The sequence below is a fragment of the Erithacus rubecula genome (genome assembly GCF_903797595.1).
Source record: "Erithacus rubecula genome assembly, contig: scaffold_149_arrow_ctg1, whole genome shotgun sequence".
Lineage (NCBI taxonomy): Eukaryota > Metazoa > Chordata > Aves > Passeriformes > Muscicapidae > Erithacus > Erithacus rubecula.
In genome coordinates, this window is record NW_027636152.1 from 169,416 (window position 1) to 189,857 (window position 20,442).

Here is a 20,442-nt window from a genome sequence, read left to right on the forward strand (position 1 = left end):
CGTATCAACTGGAGGAGTATTTGGTCACCCTGCTGTGTCTGCCTCAACAGCCACACCAGACAGAGACCTCGTGAGGGTTTGAACAGGGCCAGCATGGGAGCACTCCCCTCCACAGGCACCCTTAGATGGACCCATGAGAGCACCAAGCCCACGCACCATTGCTGGGGTCGATGGCAACATCAGGGCTGGGCACAGCCAGGTGGAAGGTGATGTCCCCATTGCTCCCTGAGTCGGGGTCGGTTGCGCTCACAGTGAGGATGACACTGCCAGCAGGTGTGTGCTCTGGCAGCAGCACCTGGAAGAGGAGGAAACCCCAGTCAGCACCTGGCTCCCCCCTGCCCAGAGCTCCCAGCATCACTGCAGGGGGATCGGGCTCGCCAGGCAGACAAAGCCAAGGTCGTCCAGCCTCTCACTGGTCAGGGAAAACACAAGCAAGGGGTCTGTGCTCTTGGACCCTTTAAGCATACCCCAGCCCTTTGCCTGGGCTCCTGCACTGAAGCACGCACTGCCCAAGTCAGCCTTCAACAGGGACCTGCCCAGGTCTTGCCACAAACACTTGTCTGGACTGTGGCCCATTTCCCACCCCCTCTGCCCTATCCACTGTGCTCATCCATTTCTGCTGGACCTTCTGCATCCAGCTCCGTCCCTTGCAGGGACTGGTCCCAGGCTCACCTGCCTGGTTTCAACTGCTTCTATGCCACAGTGACAGCATGAGGGATGCCAGGGTGTAGATGTGGGTCAGAAAGCGGGACCAGAAGGGGCTCAGACCCACCCTCTGCTTTGGGCAGGCGGGCCAGGCAGCAGCTGCAGAGGGCTTGTGGGGGATGGCCCCTGCTGGCTGGCACACCTGCAGCACGTACCTGATAGAAAACCTGGGTGAAGGTGGGCACATTGTCGTTGACATCCTCCACGAGGACGGTGAGGTTGGCCTCGGTCTCGTGGCGCGTGTCAGAGGCGCGCAGGGTGAGGGTGTAGCGGCTGCGCTGCTCGTGGTCCAGCGGCCCCGTCAGGGCCACCTGGCCCCCGTAGCGCAGCACCCCAAAGGTGTCTGCAGCGTCCCCCTCCAGCAGCAGCGTGTAGGAGAGCGCAGGGCCCGAGTCCACGTCGTTCCCAGTCACCTGGGCTATCTGGGTGCCCAGCAGTGTGTCTGTGGGGAGCAGACATGTGAGTGAGCACACACATCCTGCCCAGCTCACCTGGCTCACCTGGTGGGAAACCAGTTCAATCCAGAGCCTGAGCACGAGGAAGAGAGGAAGATGCCATGGGAGAGGGAGATGCCAGGGGCTTGGCAGGGCAGGTGGAGGGCGGCATGGGCACAGGGCATACTGGCTGAGGACTGTGAGCAGGCAAGGCAGGTGTCTGCAGCCAGAATCTCAAACATGGGCCAGAGGCCAGGACTGAGTTGATAATTCAGGTTGCTCACTTGGGACACAGCAGCAGCACAGGGGTCATGCTGGAGAGCTCGGAGGGCTTCAGAGGGTCAGTGTGACCCAGCACCTGACAGGGACTGGCCTGGCCTCCCTGGGGGCTCCTCCCCACCCCACGGTGCCCATCGTACCCCAGCTCTGGCCCTCAGTGCTACGGCACTCACTCTCAGGGACACGGATCTCCCAGGGGACTGGGATGGTAGGGCTATTGTCATTGATGTCCATCACCACCACGGTCAGCGTGGCCGAGCCCATGAGCGGTGGTGTTCCTCGGTCCATCGCTGTCACCACCAGGCTGTGGGCAGGCAGGAGGGTCAGATGTGTGCCCACACGTGTGAGGGAGCACCTCAACAGTGTACAGTTCCCGGGACACGCACTGCACACCTGGGACATGAACTGCAGGTGTGCACGGGCTGGGGCGTGTGCATGTGGCAGGCAAACTGCACAGCAGCTCACAGTCTGGGGTGATGGAACTGTGCAGGGCTTTCTCTGCAGATGTTTTAAGACGTGTACTCAGTGCTCTAGTCTAGTTGACAAGATGGTGATCAGTCCCAGGTTGGACTCAATAACCTCAGATGTTTTTTCCAACCTCAATGATTCCATGATTTGGAGAGCTCATGCGGGGCAGTGCGTGTGGTACATGGAGAGCATACTGGGACAGGGCAGCAGGTGTTTGCACATCTAAGGCATGTGTTGAAGTCTGGAAGGTGTCTGGGTGCAGGCAGAGCATCTTGTGGGGTACAAGCAGGTGTCTGGGGCTCTCTGGCTGCTAGGGAACACTTGGAACCTCTCTGGAATGGCAAGGGGTGTGTGGATAGAAGAAATACCCCAGATCTCCAGACCAGGGAAGAGGGCAGAGGAATCCACAGCCATGGGGGCACATGTGGACAGGGAGAACACAAACTGGGGGACCTCACCTGAGCAAGGTGTGGGAAAGGGCAGGAGAAGCTTCAGATTCATAGTGGAGTATTTGCCATCATTTCCCATACATGTGGCTAGAGTGGATGGACATGTCTAGAGTGAGCACCCATGGTGAGGAGTCCAGAGGGTCTCCTGGGTCTGGATGCAAGGGAACATCGTGGGGAGCTCAGGCCAGTGCAGGGGTCTGGAGCCATGTGGCAGGACACAAGGGTCCTGTGCTTGGAGGTCGAAGAAACTGAGCAGATGCAGTGTGGATTAAGGAGGTGGGAAGGGGAATGGATGAACCTAGGGCCCTCTCACAATCTCCTCAGCTCTGTAGAGACCTGACTGAGCTGTGCGTGGGCTCATCTTGGCTATCTGGCTCCTGTGCCCATCACTCCCACTGACCTCAGCTGTGCTTCTCGACAGAGCCATTTACAGCCAGGCTGGGGCAGCTTTTGGGCACCAAGAGCAGTGCTCTTCATGCCTCGGGGCTGTGCTCCACAACTCTGTCCCTGGCCTGGCATCCCCTAGCCTGGCTGCACTCACCGGGTCTGGGACCAGATCTCTCTGTCCAGGATGGCAGCAGTGGTGATGGTGCCAGTCTGAGGGTCAATGTGGTACAAGCCTGGCATTGGCAGGGACTGATTGATGGCATAAGTCACCTGCCCGTTTGCTCCCTGGTCCAGGTCATCTGCCAGCACCTGCAAAGCCACAAGATTAGCTGTGGAGCCCAAGGCAGGATTTGTGTGCTGATGCCAACCCCAGGCCTCAGCAGCCCCCATTCCATAACTGCAGCCAGGCCAGGGCTCAGGTGTCCCTGTTTGTGCCCCACCATACCTGGATGACAGGTGAGTCATAGCTCTGTGACTCCCAGATGAACGCCACGTAGTTCTGCAGCTGGAAGCGGGGCAGGTTGTCATTCACATCCTGGAGGTTGAGGTTTATGGCCATAAAGCCAAAGGAAGCTGCAGTCTCTGCCTGGATCACCAGGCGCAGCCGGGGGCTGGCCTCGAAGTCCAGGCTACTGGAATCCTGCACTGAGATGGCACCTGGGGGGCAACAGAGGGAACGGGGGAGTGATGTACCAGCACCATCCATCCATCCATCCATCCATCCATCCATCCATCCATCCATCCATCATCCATCATCCATCCATCCATCATCCATCCATCCATCAATCCATCATCCATCTATTCATCATCCATCATCCATTCATCATCCATCCATCCATCATCCATCATCCATCCATCATCAATCCATCCATCCATCCATCATCCATCCATCCATCCATCCATCCATCCATCCATCCATCCATCCATCCATCATCCATCATCCATCATCCATCTATCATCCATCCATTCATCATCCATCCATCATTCATCCACTCATCATCAATCCATCATCCATCCATCCATCCATCCATCCATCCATCCATCCATCCATCCATCCATCATCAATCCATCATCCATCCATCCATCCATTCTCAGGAATGGAGGTGGACAGGACAGACACACTGAGCTCTTTCAAGCCCTCCCCACACTGCCAGCTTCTCATAATTCTCAAGATCTGCCCTGAGTGATAACACCCACACCTTACTGGGGACAGGCAGTTCCTGCTGACATGACAGCACATGACAGTCCCTCCATCTGGAGACTGCCCTGAAGGTGTGGAGCAGAAAGAGCTGTTCTACCATGACATAAGCTCATCCAGCTCCAAGCCAGAGACACCCCACTGCAGCTTTGAGTCCAGTCAGAGCCTCACAAAGTGCTCTAAGGACACCCACTGCCACCAACCTGAGCCATGGACAGCTAGGCTGCTGGAGCAACAAGGTGTTGCTGTCCCACCTGAGAAGGAGGAGAGCAGCCAGCAGGATGTACTAAACTAATTGACAACATTCCTATGGGCACACAGGGACACCTTCCATTATCCCAGGTTGCTCCAAGCCCTGTCAAACCTGGCCTTGGACACTTCCAGGGATGGGGCAGCCACTGGTTCTCTGGGCAACCTGTGCCAGAGCCTCATCACCCTCTCAGGATAGAATGTCTCCTCAACATCCCATCTAAGCCTGCTCTCTGAGGTTTTGGGAAAAGGTTTAATTATGGGGGGCCACAATTGCACTGGGAGCAGTGCTAACAGCTGCTGGTCAGTGACAGGGCAGTGTCCACATTCTAGTACCAACACCTCTCAACTAACTGGTACAGAGTGTGGACGGTGTTCCCATGCCCTGGGGGCCCTGAGCACCTGAGCAGGCATGAGCAGAACTCCCCAAGTGTTCCTGGAGCTGTACCTGAGCTGGGCTGGATCAGGAAGGTGTTCCTCTCGTTGCCACTGATGATGCTGTAGGTGATGTGCCCTGAAGAGCCCCCCGTGTGCATGGCCTGGACACTCACCACCTCAGTGCCTGGGAGAGCAAAAGGGTATGAAGGGACAGTGGAGCTTTGGCAAAGGGTCAAGCATGGCATGCAGGGCAGCATGTGCTGTACCACAGGAGCACCACTCTGCCTGAGGACACTGCTGACAGGGGACTGAAGATCTAAGGTTAATGTTGGGCTGGGAGCCTGGTGTCACGGTGCCTATCCATGGTTCATGGTCTCACTGTGACCCTGGAGATGTTCTGGGAGCACCTGGACAGCTGTGGCTGCCTACAGTGATCTGAACACACTGAGACCACCCAGCCTACAGGGACACCACCCCGACCAGCCTGGGCACCACCCAGACCCTGCAGTTCCTTGGGTCTGCCCAAAGCATAACAGGACCTCCCTGGACCCCAAAGCACTCTCTGGTTGGGCCCCCCCAGCGCCTCCCACCTGCCCTCGTGCCCGGTCCCATTCCATCACAGCACTTTCTGGTCACTGCCAGCGGGTACCTGGGGCGGCATTTTCGGCCAGGGCCACGTCCCTGGTGCTGCGGGGAAAGCGCAGCCCCCGGTAGGGCTCCTCCTGCAGGTGGATCACCACCACCCCCGTGGAGGAGAGCGCTGGCTGCCCCAGGTCCATGGCCAGCACGAAGAGCGTGCGCTGGCGCTGGCTGAGCGAGTCAAGTGGCTGCAGCAGCTGGATGTCCCCCGTGTAGGAGTTGATGGCAAAGGCGGAGCTGGGGCTGGCAAAGCGGTACAGGATGGAGGCGTTGGCACCCGCGTCCCTGTCCTCGGCCCTCATGGTGGCCACCACCTGCTTGAGCGGCGCGTGGCGGGACAGGTTGAGGGTGAGCGGGCTGTGCAGGAAGGCCGGGACGTGGTCGTTGACGTCTCGCACCACGACGGTGACACGCACAGCCGCGCTCCTGGGCTCCCGGGGCGCCGAGTCCACCGCCCTGGCCAGGAAGCTGTAGCTGGGCTGGCGCTCCCGGTCCAGCGCCTGGGCGCTCCGGATGCGCCCGCTCTGCGGCTCCACCTGGAACATGCCCAGCGACTCGTTGCCCAGGTAGTAGGAGACCTGCCCATTGGTGCCCTCATCTGGGTCTTCGGCCACCAGCTGCAGCACCAGGGCTCCAACTGGCAAGTCCTCTGGCACCTCCACCGTGTAGCTGGCCTGAGCAAAAGTGGGTGCATTGTCATTGAGGTCCAACACCTGCACGGTCACCGACATGGTAGCACTGCGTGGGGGGGAGCCATGGTCCTGCACCACTACGCTGAGGCTGTAGGAAGCAATTTGCTCTCGGTCGAGGGCATGTGCGGTGGAGAGGACACCGGAGACAGGGTCTAGGCTGAAATCTTGCCCAGGGTCTCCACCTAAAAGAGAAGAGGGAGAAGTAACAACACAGCATGTCTGTAACTGGAATGAGAAGGGCCCTGGAGACACAAAGCCCACCACCATGGGGCCTGGCAGGATAGATAGAGTGAGTTCCAGAGGGAGCAAACCTCTTTGGGCCACTGCTGCTGCCATAGGGAGTCACCAGACAGCCTGTGACAGGATATAGCAAAAATCTGACTTGGAAACCTGTGAATTAACGGGTCAGAGCAGCGAGGACAGGTGTGGAACTGGTCTACGCCTGGAGAATTAGACACAAGCCTGGGGAATGAGCCTGTCCAGATCTTAGAGTGCTTTTTACTGGGGGCAGAGAGCTGAGAGATGGCAGCAATGCCATGCAGTTTGGAGCAGAAAAGAATTGATGTGGAATGGGACTGCTGCTGTTGATGTCCCTAGATCCAGGGAAGCCCAGGGAGAAGTCCCTGCCCAGTCCCACACTCCCAGTGCACCTCACCTGTCAACCGGTATTCCAAGCGCCCGTTCTCCCCAGCATCGGGATCAGTGGCCCGCAGGGTGTAGAGTGCCACACGACTCTGGTTCTCAGGAACCTCCACGGAGCAGGAGTCGCTCTCCAGACGGGGTGCATGGTCATTCTCATCCCCCACAGTGATCCACACCGTGGCCCTGGTGAGGCTGGGCGGCAGGCCGGCGTCCCGCGCGTAGACTGCAGGACACAGGGGCTGCCTTGACCGGGAGCTACGGCCACAGCGGCTGCATGCCAACACCCAGCCACCCACGGGGGCCATGCTGCACACATCAGCATTCCTGCAGCCCCAAACCACCCCACAGCCCCGCTGTGCCCCACAGCCCCTCCTCCTTCCCCACGGCCTGCCCTCCCTGCAACACTCCCCACCCCAGCAGCAGGAAGCCCCTGCCTACCCCACCGACCCCCTGGCTGTGACCTCCCCTTGCCTACTTGTCAGCACATGCTGCTCCTGCTCCTCCCGGTCCAGGGGACGCGTGGTGACGATGAGCCCCGTCTGTGGGTGGATGGAGAACGGCCCCCCAGAGAGACCCCCATAGGACACCTGCCCGTTGGCACCTGCGGTGACAAAGGTGCTGTGAAGGCAGCCCAGCAGCAGCAGCCCCAGCACCTCATTTGGCTCCCAGTGCTGCACCTCCCTGCTCCCTGCTCTCACAGGCTGGGTGAGAGGGTGGGCTCCTCCCTGGTGGCAGAGGTGTGTGTGGTGGTCCAGCCTAACCCAGCCGGTGTGAGGCCAGATGGCCAAGGAGAACCCACAGAACAAAGGCGATGGGCCAGGGGACCAGAGGGAACCACAGTCCTTGTTCCATTCCCACCCTCTCCCAGGATTCAGCCCATCTCCCACCTCCAGGCCAGGTGCTGATCCTTCTCTGTGGTCAGCCAGGCTCTCCAGACTGGCAGAAGGGAGCAGGGTATGCCCAGACTTGGGGCTGCACCTCCAGACAGGCCCTGACTGAACTGGGCAGCTCACCCTTGCCTGCATCCTCACCCAGATCCCGGTCCGTGGCCAGCACCTGCAGCACTGGGCTGCCAGCTGGCAGGTTCTCCATGATGTGGGCTTCATACTCAGGCTTCTCAAAGGCAGGAGCCTCGTCATTGACGTCCAGCACCAGCACAGACAGCAGCTGTGTGGCAGAGAGGCGTGGGAAGCCGTGGTCTGTGGCCACCACTGTCAGGTTGTGCTGTGCCACCTCCTCCCGGTCCAGGGCCCGCACGATGGAGAGCGCACCTGTGGGCACAGGAGAGGGGCAAGCTGACACCAGTGGCACTGGGGCTCATGCCTTGGGACTGCTGTGTGGCCGCAGGCACTGGCTGTGCCAGGACAGAAGGGTCTCAGGAGACAGCAGCACTGCGCTAACCACATGCTGTGCCAGGGGCTCCCTGCAGTCCTGGTCTCACTCCTCCAGGCTCCCCAGCCCACACCCTCCTCCCACGCACCGTGCAACGTCCTTGTGTTCCCCTGCACCCTCCTCAGCCTTCATGTTCCCAATATCCCTGCCTCCAGTCCTGCACCCTCCATGTTCCCAGTATCCCTGTCTCCACCACAGCACCCTCCATGTTCCCAGTATCCCTGTCTCCACCACAGCACCCTCCATGTTCCCAGTATCCCTGTCTCCAGTCCTGCACCTCCATGTTCCCAGTATCCCTGTCTGCACCCATGCACCCTCCATGTTCCCAGTATCCCTGTCTCCAGTCCTACACCTCCTTGTTCCCAGTATCCCTGTCTCCACCCCGCACCCTCCACGTTCCCAGTATCCCTGTCTCCACCCCGCACCCTCCACGTTCCCAGTATCCCTGTCTCCACCCCTGCACCCCCCATGTTCCCAGTATCCGTCTCCACCCCGCACCCTCTGTCGCTCACCAGTGCTGGGGTTGAGGTGGAAGTGGCCATGGCTGTTGCCTGCCCGCAAGGAGTAGCTGACGCGCCCGTTCTCCCCCAGGTCGCTGTCGTGGGCCAGCACGTGCAGCGCCACGAAGCCGGTGGGCTGGTCCTCCATGACGCTGACGGCGGCCGGCGAGAGGAAGGCGGGCGCGTTGTCGTTCTCGTCGGTGACGAACACGCGGGCGGTGACGGCGGCCGAGCGGCGCTGGCTGGCGTTGCGCGCCTGGTCCGTGGCCTCCACCACCAGCAGGAAGGAGGCGGCGGCCTCGCGGTCGAGGCCCTGGCGCAGGCTGAGCTGCCCCGAGCGGCCGTCCAGCTGGAACGGGGCTCCGGCCGGCTCCAGGTGCAGCACAGCGTAGCGCACCTGGCTGTTGGGGCCCGCTCCGTCCCCGTCCAGCGCCTGGAAGGTGAAGATGGAGGAGCCAGCCTGGGCGTTCTCAGGCACCACAATGGTAATGGGGTCTTCGGGGAAGGTGGGTGCCTGGTCATTGCAGTCCTGCACGTGGATCTGGACCAGCACCAACCTGCTGGAGGGATAGCCGTGCTGCGTGTCCTCAGCGCTCACCTGGAGCACGTGCCGTGCCCCAGCTTCATAGTCCAGCTCACGGGCGGCAAAAATCTCCCCTGTCATACTATCAACCACGAAGGTGCCATCCCCACCACCTCCTACCACCGTGTAGGTCAGTTGTCCTCGTGCAGGGGCATCCGGGGGGGCCACCGAACCAATGACAGACCCCGGCTTGACCCCCTCGAGAGGATGCAGGGTCAACACGGTGGCATCAGGCTGTGGCAGCATGCGGGAGGATGGTAACACCTGTGAGGAGAGGAAGGAGTGAGGGCACGCAGAGGGGGCTGTGTGCCAGGGCACGGTCTGGAACACAGGAGGGGCCCTCTTGTCCTCAGAACACACTTTTCACCGTGCGGGTGCCTGAGCCCTGGCACAAGCTGCCCACAGGTGGTGGAGTCTCCAGCCCTGGAGATGGCCAAAAGTCACCCAGACAAGCCCATCTGAGCAGGGAGCTGCAGAAGGTGACCTTCACAGGTGCCTTCCCTCAGCCCCTCCTTGCTCTGTGACCATGTCCAACACTGCAAAGCCAAGACGGCAGCAGAAACAATTCTACAAACATAAGCACAAGTGAGTAAGAAGAGAGGTCATGCTCATACTGATGGGAGGCACAGAAAGAGAACCCAGTATGACCCCAAGATAAATAAATACATCACTAGTTTTATTAAAGATATTGGAGTTAATCTGGGGATGAAGTGCACTTGCAGATGGGAGAGAGGATGCTGTAAAGGCCACACAGTATGATTTGAAGGGAAAACCTGCAGAAGAAGCACATTCCTGTCAAGGAGCTGAGGAAAACAGGAGTAACAACAAAGCTGTCAGGCCAGAGGGGATCAAACCTAGTGACTGCCAAGCAAATATCTATTACAGGGACACAAACCAGCATGATGGGGACTGGCAGCCTGGCCTCAGTGCTCTGGAGGCTGCAAAACAGTTCTGATGACAAGAACAGTTACAGACATAGTGTAAAAAGGCAATGGTATAAAATATGTCTTTGGTGGCTGAATGCAGATGTGACAGGCTAATGCCAGGCTCCACTCAAGGGAACGTGGTGTATCACACCCACCTGGGCTGGAACTCAGCTCTGGAGCTCCCACACTAGTGGGGGAAAAGCACAGAGTGGGGACAGCTGTGAGACAGAAAGGACTGAGGACCAGCTGGCTCAAGGGAGCAATGGGCAGGGCTGGTAGAGATGGCACAGCAAGGGCAGTCAGATGGCCTTGGCAACTGCAAGGACGTGGATGAGCAGATGTGAAACAGCGTTTGGGGGCAGTGCCTTGACAGGGGGAACCGGAGCCTCTGCTCTAAAAGGAAGCTCATTACTAACAGCAAAGAAAAGATGTAGCTGCCTGGGCAGTACCAGGCAGGGAGTACCAAAGTGACACAGATATCAGGGACGTCCTGCAGGTCAGAATAAACACCCTGCAGGTCAGAACATTGGTTTCAGTAGACACTGGGAGGAGTGAAAGTCTCTGTGCAGGGAACCTCAGACATCTTTCCTGCACCAGAGTATCTAGGACAGAGTCGGCCCTCTAAGACCTGGAGAAGGCAGAACTGCGATTGGCAGTTCTTTGGAAATGAGAAGAGGTGCAGGGTCATCCCTTCCCGCCCCAGGCTCTCCACGCGGACTTTAGGGCTGAGAGGATGAGGGGGGAGAAGGGCTGCCAGGGAGGTGGATGGTGTTCCCATGGCGAGTGAGGGGTGCTGGCAGGGGGCAGGAGCGGCGGTACCTGCACGCGGACGGTGGCGGACGTGCTGCGCGGCGCCGCGCCGCGGTCGCTGGCCGCCGCCGTGAAGATGTACTCGGCTCGCTCGGCGCGGCGCAGAACCGCGGCTGTGCGCAGCTCCCCGGTAGCCGCGTGCAGGGCGAAACGCTCCGCCCAGGCTCCTGCAGAGAGACGGGAACGTGGCTGCAGGAGCGCGGTGGAGGGACGGCAGGGCAGGGCAGGGCAGGGCAGGGCAGGGCAGGGCAGGGCAGCGCAGGGCAGGGAGGGAGGGCGCGGAGGAGGGAAGGGCGGTGTGGGCACCCCGCGCAGTGGGCACCCGGGTGATGGCTGCGAGGCAGAGCAGCGCGGGGCTGCCAGTCCTGGAGCTCATACCTATCAGCGAGTAGGTGACGGTCCCATTCTCCCCCTCGTCAGGGTCCTTGGCCTGCAGGGAGGCCACCAGGAGTCCCGATGGCTTCTCTTCCAGCACCTGCCGCATGGCCCGGGAACAGGTGAGTGGCACAGGGAATCTCTCAGATCACCCCGCAGCCCCCCAGGCATGGCTCGAGGTCTGCTCTGTCTTGCACCAGCCCTACACCTTACCCACAGCACAGATCCCCCCCACGACCCACAAGCTGTGCCTGAGGCTGGGATCATGGAGGATCCCGCAGCAATAGGCCAGGGGAGGTTCTGCCTCACCAGTCCTCCTTCCCTTCCCTCCCATTTAACAACACACTCAGGGTGGGAGCACGCTGCAGGGCTGCAGGAGGGCACTGCTTCTCCCCTGTTACACCCTGAACCTCTGCAGGCAGTAAGTGCAGGACTCCACAACAGCCCTGGCTCTCCCTGCCCCAACAGACCCCTTCAGCTGCAAATGCCAGTGTGTGAGCCCTGACAGCCCAGTGCCAGCCCCCCAGCCACAGCCAGAGATCTTCACAGCTCCCACAGTTAGCCAGGGAGGTTTCCCACCTCTGGAAGTGCAGCTGGCAGATCTTCTGGGGCTCAGGAACCTCTACTTGGGGCTTTTCCCTTCTCTCCTTCGTTCTTGAGTAGCACTGCCTGTCTGTAGGCACTTTGGACCCCCATTTTATGCCAGTGCAGCACAAGACCATTGAGACATCAATCAGACGTGCTCAGGTAACCTCGTGTCCGAGGGGAGCTATCTCCTTTGCCACAGAGATCACACATTACAGCATTGCACACCTTTTCTGGATGGCTATGGAACTGGATGCACCCCCCTCACTGTCCCTCAGCACTCATCAGGTTTTGGAATCATCCTCAGCAAACATCCCCTCTCTGCTGCAGATCTGCCTCCTCCAGCACATTCTCTTCGGTGGAACAGGATTCCCACTTGGCATGGGCTCTGCTGTTCCCTGCAGCCCAGCAGATGCTGAATTCCCACCTCAAGGGGACAGACCTCACATTCCCATCCCATCAGCACATCCTGTACCAGAGACCACCCTCCCAGACCCAGTTGAGCAGAGTGATCTGTGCCACTTAATGCTTTTAGGAAAAGGACAAGTGGAATCCAAGCAGGGCTCTGGAGAGGAGCATGCAGGTCTCTGGGTGGAGGTGAGGGCCAGAGCTGTTGCCTAAGCTGCTGGCACTGTGCTGAAGCCCTGGGAGAGGAGACCAGAGGAGCTGGACTCGTTCAGCCAGGCTAAGCTGTGCTGGGACTGTGCTCTGTAAACACTGAGAGAGGGAGGGAAATTCCAGGGAGAGAGGACAGCTTTTTAAGCAAAAACACAATATTGGCACAAGAACAAATGAGTATAAAATAGTCAGAAATTAGTTTAGGCTGGAAATGAAGAGATGTTTTCTAGTACCAGATCAAGGAATCTGGAACAGCCTTTCACAGCAGTGATGGAGGCACAGTCCTAAATATAGCCTGGCCCTTGATGAAAGCAGGGTCTGCGTGGACACCTCTATGTGAGGCCACGCTTCAGAGGCCCCTTCCAACCTCTCCCTGCCACAGGCTGGGGCAGCATCTGCCCCCACTGCCCTCAACCCAGACTTGAGTGGCTCCTGCTCAGCAGGCAGGGACAATCTCCCCTTCCATGAGGAATCAGACCCCTTTGGGAAAAGCAGACATGTCAAAGGAGCTACATGAGCAGCACCCACACAGCCCCATGTACAAATGCCAGTCCAGTCACACAAACAGCAACAAACAGCACCAGCACTGGGCTTGCCTGTGCAAACTGGTAAGAGAGCAGCCCCAGGGGCATAGCAGGGTGTGCCCACCCTCCCCGAAGGCTGCTGCAAACACCAGCCTGGTGCCAAGCTCACAGCCATTCTGGCCACAAGCACAGCGCTGGCAGGGCTGGCAGTGGATGTACAGCAATGTGAGAAACATGGTACGTATGGAACAATCCTCCTGTGAACTTCCCCGGCTCCCAGCCCACTGTGGCTCAGACACTTCCTGAGCCACAGATCATATTTGTGTTCATCAGCCTTTGATGAATTTTTTTCTTTCCATGAATTCATCTAGTTTTGAACCCATACAACTCTGGGCAATGATTTCACAATTTAATTACATTCTGCATGAAGAAGTGCTGCCTGTGTTTATTTTAAACCTGCTGCCTGGTCAGTTCTTATGGAGCTGCCGGGTCTTGCGTTATAAAAAAGCAACTTCTCATTTCCCCACAACTCTGTGCACACCTTTGTGATAGTCCTGCAGCTTTGTCCACGCCAAAGAATGTTTTATTTCTGCTTGGAACCATTATCTGCCAGAGATCCCATTAACATCCTTTTCTAAACAGTTTCTAGCACTTCTGCTCACTTAGGGAATGGAACCAGGCAGAGAGTGTGAGCAGAATCTGAGCTAGGGTGATGATACTTTCTTTCATTCTCTGTTTCTTTTCTAATTAAACAAGCGTTCAATTTGCTTTTTTGTGTGTCCCTGAGCTTTGTGCAGCACATTCACAAAGCTCCTCCCTCAGCTGGATCCCACGAGCCCTCGCTGCTCATGACGCCCTCAGGGACACAGAGGAGCAGAGGCAGGCAGGGGGGCAGGTCCTCACCCAGTTCTCCTGAGCACTACCTATGCATCTGGGTCTGCAGCACATGCAGTGCCTGGTGACTGCTGCCACCAGAGTGGAGGGAAAGCTTGGCTGGCACAGACAGTAGAATCACAGAAAACACTTGTGCATACCAAGCCCAGCTGGACAATGCTTTCTTGACCTCCCAGAAAGATGAGCGGCTGTACCCAAAATCCCCAGACTAGAGTGACAGTCTCCTGAGTCTCCCTGCTCACCACTGTTTACCCTGGCTCTTCTCTGAACCTGTGTCAGCTTCAGGCTCCTTTTGCTCTCCCTCCCTACAGGCACGTGCAAGCCAAGAGCTTCTGCCCACTGGCCAGTCCTGCTTGTGCCAGAGCTCTTCAGAGGCCCTGCCTGCTCTGTGCACCAGGATACCTGCATTGCCCAAAAACATGCCCCTCCTGCCACATCTCACATTTACCAAACTGTCCTGGCTGCTGCATGGATCCGATGTGTGCCTGCTCATCTCCAGCCCTGAGACTCTCCTGGGTACCCACTCCCTGTTCCCCAGCAGTACCACCTGCCCCCGCATCCAGAGGCCACCAGGCCCTTGCCTCAGTGGTCCAGCTGCAGCCCTACCTGCACAGTTAGCTCCTGACCACTGCCCACGTGGAGGAAAGCAGGAGCGTTGTCATTCTCATCCAGCACAGTGACATAGATGGTCCCGGTGGCACTGCGGGGTGGCGCTCCCCCATCCTGCACAATCACCAGGAGCTGGAAGCTGGACTGCTGCTCCCGATCCAAGCTGTGCTTGGTGCTGACCTCTCCTGTGAGGGAGAATCCCAGAGGGGTTTGGGTTGGAAAGGACCTTCAAGCCCATCTTGTTCCACCCTGCCTTGGGCAGAAACATCTTCCACTATGCCAGGTTGCCCCAAGCCCTATCCAACATGGCCTTGAAAACTTCCAGGAATAGGGCAGGCACAAGAAGTGAGAACACTGATAAGTGGGGACACAGCTCAGCCCACAAGATGCATTAGAGCAGAGCCTGTGCTCAGCTGTGTTATCACGTGTGTTGCTGGGGCCCAGCACTGTGGGGGCAGTACGGTGAATATTCTGCAGCTGCATTGGTCTGGCTGCCATCACTGCTGCCCTGCCCTGGGCTTCCTCACCAGCTGGCCCCCGCTGGGATGCCGGGAGCCTCTCACCTGTCTGTGTGTGGATGAGAAAGTTGGGGTCATGCTGGAGCAGGCGGTAGGTGAGCCGGCTGTTCTGCCCGGCGTCCCGGTCACTCGCCATCACCCTGCCCACGCTGCTGCCCGGAGCCTGGTTCTCAGGCACGGTGAAGAAGTAGCGCTCCTCGCTCAGCCGAGGGCTGTTGTCGTTCTCGTCGGTGATGCTGATCCGCACGGTGCTGGTGCCGGTTTTCCGCGCGTCTGCCGCGGCCCCGGTGCCTCCCACCGAGGCCAGCACCGTCAGCACGTACAGGTCCCGCGTCTCGCGGTCCAGGGCGCTCTTGACGTACAGCCAGCCGCTCTCGGGCACGATGCCGAAGCTGGCGGCGTCCCCGTCCGCCCGCAGGTGGTAGGTGAGGGCCGCGGATCCCGCGCCGTGCGCCAAGGCCCTCACCTGGAGGAAGCGCGTGGAGACGGGAACACCCTCCTGCACCTCCACGCGGTAGTTCAGAGTGTCAAAGATGGGCCCGTTGTCGTGCTCGGCCTGCACGTGCACCAGCAGCGTGAAGGTGGAGCTGAGCTGGGGCGCGCCGCCGTCCCGGGCCGCGATGGCCAGGCTGTAGGCCGAGGCGGCCTCGTGCTGCAGGGGCCCGAGCAGCCGCACCGCCCCCGAGGCACGCTCCACCACGAAGGCGCCCTCGCCCCCCGACACCAGCTCAAAGGTCACCTGTCCGTTGGCCCCGCTGTCGCGGTCCTCGGCCTGCACGGTGTACACCGTGGTCCCAGGCTCTGTGGCCTCTGGCAGCAAGATGGAGTCGGAGGGAGCCGGGAATGCCGGTGCGTTGTCGTTCACATCCGACACCGAGATCTTCACGCGCGTGCTGCTGTAGGCAGGGGGTGAGCCGCTCCGGGCCTGCACGTCCAGCATCAGGACGGACTGGGACTCGTGGTCCAGAGGCAGGCTGGTGCAGAGCTGCCCCGAGGCCGAGTCGATGGAGAAATAGCCATGAGGGTCCCCCGAGGAGATGGAATAGAAGATGTCATCCGCATGACCTGCGGGCAAGAGGACGGAGACGGAAGGAATGAGCTGCCATCCAGCTCACTCCTCAGCCCCACGGTCAGGAAGCCGCGGTCCCAGGCGTGCACAGCACTGTGCCCATGGGCACAGACACGCAGGTGTGCACGCACACTTGTGAAGCACAGCTGCTGAGCTGGGTGCACGTTCTGATGTGGCTGTGTGGAGCTCTCAGAGCAGGGCCACTCCACAAGGAAGCGTGGTGGATGCTGGACCTCGAGGATGGTGTGGGGACAGGGAAAGTGACAACATGCAAAAGGGACAAGCTCATACCTGGCGGGTTCTGGGCCCAGACAGCCCCCACACTGGCACCCTGTGGCACGTCCTCGGGCACGCTGAAGAAATACTGAGCTTGCTCGAAGACAGGGGGTGAGACTGTGCCCTCCACGATGCTGATGTTTACCCGGGCATTCGGCTGTGCCTGCAGGCCCCCACCATCCTGAGCAGAGATCACCAGCTGCACCAGGGTGTTGGCTTTGCCACTCAGAGACCATGACAGAGAGATGACACCTGAGGGAGAAAGTCATGGATGTGGCACTGTGCTGCACCCCTGTCACCTGGCACCAGGTGACAAACCGTAAGCTGGAAAAGACAGACCAGAAGGGGTGGGAAAGAATGTGCATCACAGTGGGAGCCCACCACGGAGGAGCTGGAGTGAATGAGTGGAGCTCTCCCAGGAAAGCCTCCCCAAATCCTCCACACTTAATCTGACACCCAGCTCTGAGTTAAGCAGAGGTACAGGCTGTGGGACATGTGCCAGAAGGCAGATCTTGGGAGAGGGGAAGGAGGGGAGAGGGCTTCCAATCTGGGGCACAGGGTGAGTGGCATAACACAGCAAATGGGCCCTGGGCTGGCAGAGAGGCTCTGGGTGGGGATGCAGAAGTGAAGGACCATAGTTGATAGGCCCTACAAAGGAGGTGGCCCTGCATTAGGAGGGCTGGTAGGGTTTATCTCATTCCAGTCACCTGATGGAAACTTGAGTACCAGTGTGCAGATGCCCCAATGCACCTTTCTGTCCTGCTGAGAGCCCACTTCCCCAGCAGAAACTGCTCCAGCTTCGAGCAGATGCAGCCAACAAGAACAGTGGGATCAAGAGTGACAGAGTTATAGAGGCGAGTTAACTGAGCTGGGGAAGAGGGGACTGGCAGGGACAAGAAAGGAAGCAGGGTACAGCCAATGGGGAGAAGCATCAGCACACGAGAGGAAAGGCACAGTGAGTCAGGAATGGGAGAAGAAGGAAGACAGGACACATGAAGAACAGAACCGGGAGCAGAAACAAGAGGCAGTGACTGAGTCTGGGAAGGGGTTACCAGAGGCTAAGGAAGTTTAGCAGGGAAAGATGTGGCATGGAAAGGAACAGATGTTCTCTGGGGACAGACTGCTCTGCTGAGGTGGCCAAGCAGTGACACTCAGGCTGCTCCCTGTGCCACATCACAGTGCTCCAACTGCTGCCTGCTCTGGCGGCTGGCAGCTCTCACCTGTGTCCTTGTTGAGGGAGAAGAGGGGGGGCGAGTTTCCCAGGATGATGCGGTAGGTCACCCTCCCGTTCAGCCCCTCGTCCTTGTCGTGGGCGGTGACCCGCAGCACGGCTGTCCCTGGCATGCTCTGGGTGCTGATGCTGGCAGCGTACTCCAGCGGGTAAAACACCGGCCGGTTGTCATTTGTGTCCTCCAGGAACACCTTCACATACACCATGGAGTTCAGGCCGCCCTGAGGAGGCAGCGGATCAGAGACAGAGCCAGGACGGCAGCAAGCCCTGCACAACGGGCCAGCAACCCTGCGAGCGCAGCCTGGCTAGCACTCACCCCATCCACAGCAGTGATGGTGAAGTCGTAGGCAGTCGTGCCCTCATCACGGTCCAGGGGCTGCACCGTGCACAGCTGCCCTGAGTGCTTGTCAATGCTGAACTGTGTGGGCACAACACTGCCGATGCCAGAGCCAATGGAGTAGGAAAGGGAGCCAAATGCACCACTGTCTGCGTCTGTGGCTGTCACCTGTGTGAGGGAAGGCATCACCTGAACAGAACAGACCAGCAGGCCAGACCCAGCCCAGCACCACCAGCACACCCAGTGCCACCTTCTGCTCTACGGCTGCAGTGGCCCCAGCATGCTCAGAGCTGGCATCACAACGCAGTGTGACAGCAACTGTGCCTCTTGTTCCAGACCAGCCACTGCTGCTTCTGCAGGACACACAGCACTGCAGCTGCGGCAGCCCCTGCACCTCTGTTCCTTCTTTTCTGCAGACACTCAGGATGGGACAGGAAAAAAGTCAACCAGCCCCTGTCACCATGGCCCTGGCTCTGTGCTGCTCTCAAAGCTCTGTGTCTAGCGGACACCGGGCATGAGGATGGAGGGTGGCACTGCCCTGTGACAGTCCAGTCTCAGGCTGTCTGTAGCACAAGAACTGCACCCACTATGACAGACATGGCAGGAGGATGAATGCTGCTCCCTGCTTGCCCTCCCCAGCTCCTCCACGGGCTCCTACAGAGCTCAGGTCAGCGGAAACCAACTCCGGACTCCACATCCCTGCCCACAGCTCCTCCACCAGCTGGGAGCTCCATGGAGAACAAAGCTGGGGGACAGAGCTGGGGGCAGGCAGCTGGGCCAGGCCCGGGTGAAGTGGAGTTCAGGCCTCGTCAGGCACAGCTCCTCCCCGCAGCAGCCATGGGGCCTCGCTCCCGCACGAGGAGCGCAGGAACGCCGCGCGCGCGCCAGGAGAGGGCCCGGCCGGGGGCTGCAGCCGTCGGGGATGGAGGAGCGCGACACACAGAGCAGCTGTGCCTGCAGAAACACTCAGCTGGGCAGGGCTGGGACCACCCTGCCCTGCCCAGCACCTGTGACAACCCCACCAGCCTGCTGCCTGCGGGCTGAGGGGCTGCCTGCAGGGAGAAACTGAGACTGCATCTCCAGTGAGCTCTCAGCTCCTGTGCAGAGGATCTGCTCCCCAAACCTGCTGCAGCTGCCAGAAGTGCCATGCAACAGGATCCCCCCTCCCCACTCCAGCTGCAGAGCACTTGGAAACACAGGTGCTGAGAGAGAACTGGGTCAGGAGGCACTTTGGGAAACTGGGCCCACCTAGAGCTCTCCGCCCCCTCCCTGCTGCTGAGCAGAGTACAAATCTGACAGCACTGGAGCTCGTATGCAGGCTCCCAGTACACCGGCTCCACGCTGCCTCTCACTGGGGTACAGCCTGTACCCACCCCACTGTGCCTCTGCCATTCCCTGGGGCAGCTGCCAGCCTTCCCCACCACTGCAGATGGAAATGCATAAGGAACTGACCAGCTGCCACCGTGACTGCAATAGGCACTATATGGTAAACTAAGACTTTTCTTGCCTTCACAATGAACTTCTCACTCTGAAGCTTATCCAAAATGCACATCAGCTGCTTTAATCACTGTACAGCAACACGCTCAGCTGCAGAGTGAGATAATAGCTTTGGGCTCCTTAGGCCAGGGACTTTCAGAAGAGCCTCACTTCATCACTGTAACCATCTTCCAACGGGTGCCACTCTCAGGAATACCCAAAGGGGGAATATCCAGCTTCCTGCCACAAGACCTGGGTTAGGTTTCAGGGACAGTGGAGCAATAGATGAGCTGTCCCTATTGTGTAGTGCAGCACCATCTCCCTGGCAGTTCCTGGTACCCAGAGCCATCTTCCAGCAAGATAACTGGTGGAGCCAGCAGTGTGGTATGAGAACAGGGTATCCCATGTACCTAGTGCTTCACCATCCCATCCTGTGGTGGGACCATCTGTGGACCACTGGTCTAACACAAAACTCTGCCCAATGCAAGCCTACTTAGGGTCTAAGAGAGGTCACATCACTAGTGCAACCACAACTGGAGTCCTGCACCTGGTTCTTGTCTCCCTTGGACGGGCAATACTAAACTGGTGCCTAGGGAAAAGCCACAGGAACAGCAAACCCCTGCTAGACCAGAGAATGGTGTTGGCTGAGTTTGGGACCACTGGACACTTTGCTCTGTGCTCTGTCACTGAGTACAGAGGGAGGGGGGCTGTGGCTGGTGCACTCCAGTCCCATGTCCCTGCCTGCAGACTGCTGATATCCCGTGAGTGAATCCCATGGGATGTGGCTGGCTGACTGCCTGTGGGCAGCCCATGCTCAGCAGGGCCTGGCACGAGCCCCAGGGACAGCAGGATCCCCACTGCAGCTGGGTGATGCCTCCTGGGGGTCCTGAGAGACACCACAGGGATCCACCATCCACCAGGTATGGCAGCCACCCCATTTCAGCTGGCATGTGCTGCTGCACACTCAGAGCACACGCAGTCTGGGACAGGGACACATTTTTAGCTGTGGGGGCAATTAGCCACCAAAACGGCTCATTAAGGCCTGCGGTGAGCTCACCACTTCTGGAAATTTTTAAACCAAGCATGAACATTTTTCCAGGAACTTTGCTAGAAGCTAATGCAGGGCAGCCCGAGGCTCTGTATTTAGCATCCGCCCCAGATCTTGGATCCACAGCTGGTTTTACTGCAGCTCACTCATG

At 59.0% G+C, this 20,442-nt stretch overlaps 1 protein-coding gene across 1 annotated transcript in view; it reads right to left on the reverse strand.

The window, feature by feature from the left end:
* The window catches only part of DCHS1 (dachsous cadherin-related 1), a 43,235-nt gene that overhangs the window by 3,470 nt on the left and 19,323 nt on the right, over nucleotides 1-20,442 (reverse strand). Inside the window, 18 exon segments of the mRNA XM_079332085.1 lie at nucleotides 157-295; nucleotides 861-1,147; nucleotides 1,592-1,722; nucleotides 2,877-3,031; nucleotides 3,168-3,379; nucleotides 4,618-4,731; nucleotides 5,197-6,060; nucleotides 6,534-6,743; nucleotides 6,996-7,121; nucleotides 7,552-7,791; nucleotides 8,425-9,259; nucleotides 10,741-10,898; nucleotides 11,110-11,206; nucleotides 14,334-14,521; nucleotides 14,900-15,919; nucleotides 16,215-16,451; nucleotides 17,420-17,651; nucleotides 17,747-17,935. Coding sequence (XP_079188211.1) covers nucleotides 157-295; nucleotides 861-1,147; nucleotides 1,592-1,722; nucleotides 2,877-3,031; nucleotides 3,168-3,379; nucleotides 4,618-4,731; nucleotides 5,197-6,060; nucleotides 6,534-6,743; nucleotides 6,996-7,121; nucleotides 7,552-7,791; nucleotides 8,425-9,259; nucleotides 10,741-10,898; nucleotides 11,110-11,206; nucleotides 14,334-14,521; nucleotides 14,900-15,919; nucleotides 16,215-16,451; nucleotides 17,420-17,651; nucleotides 17,747-17,935 — 5,434 coding nt within the window.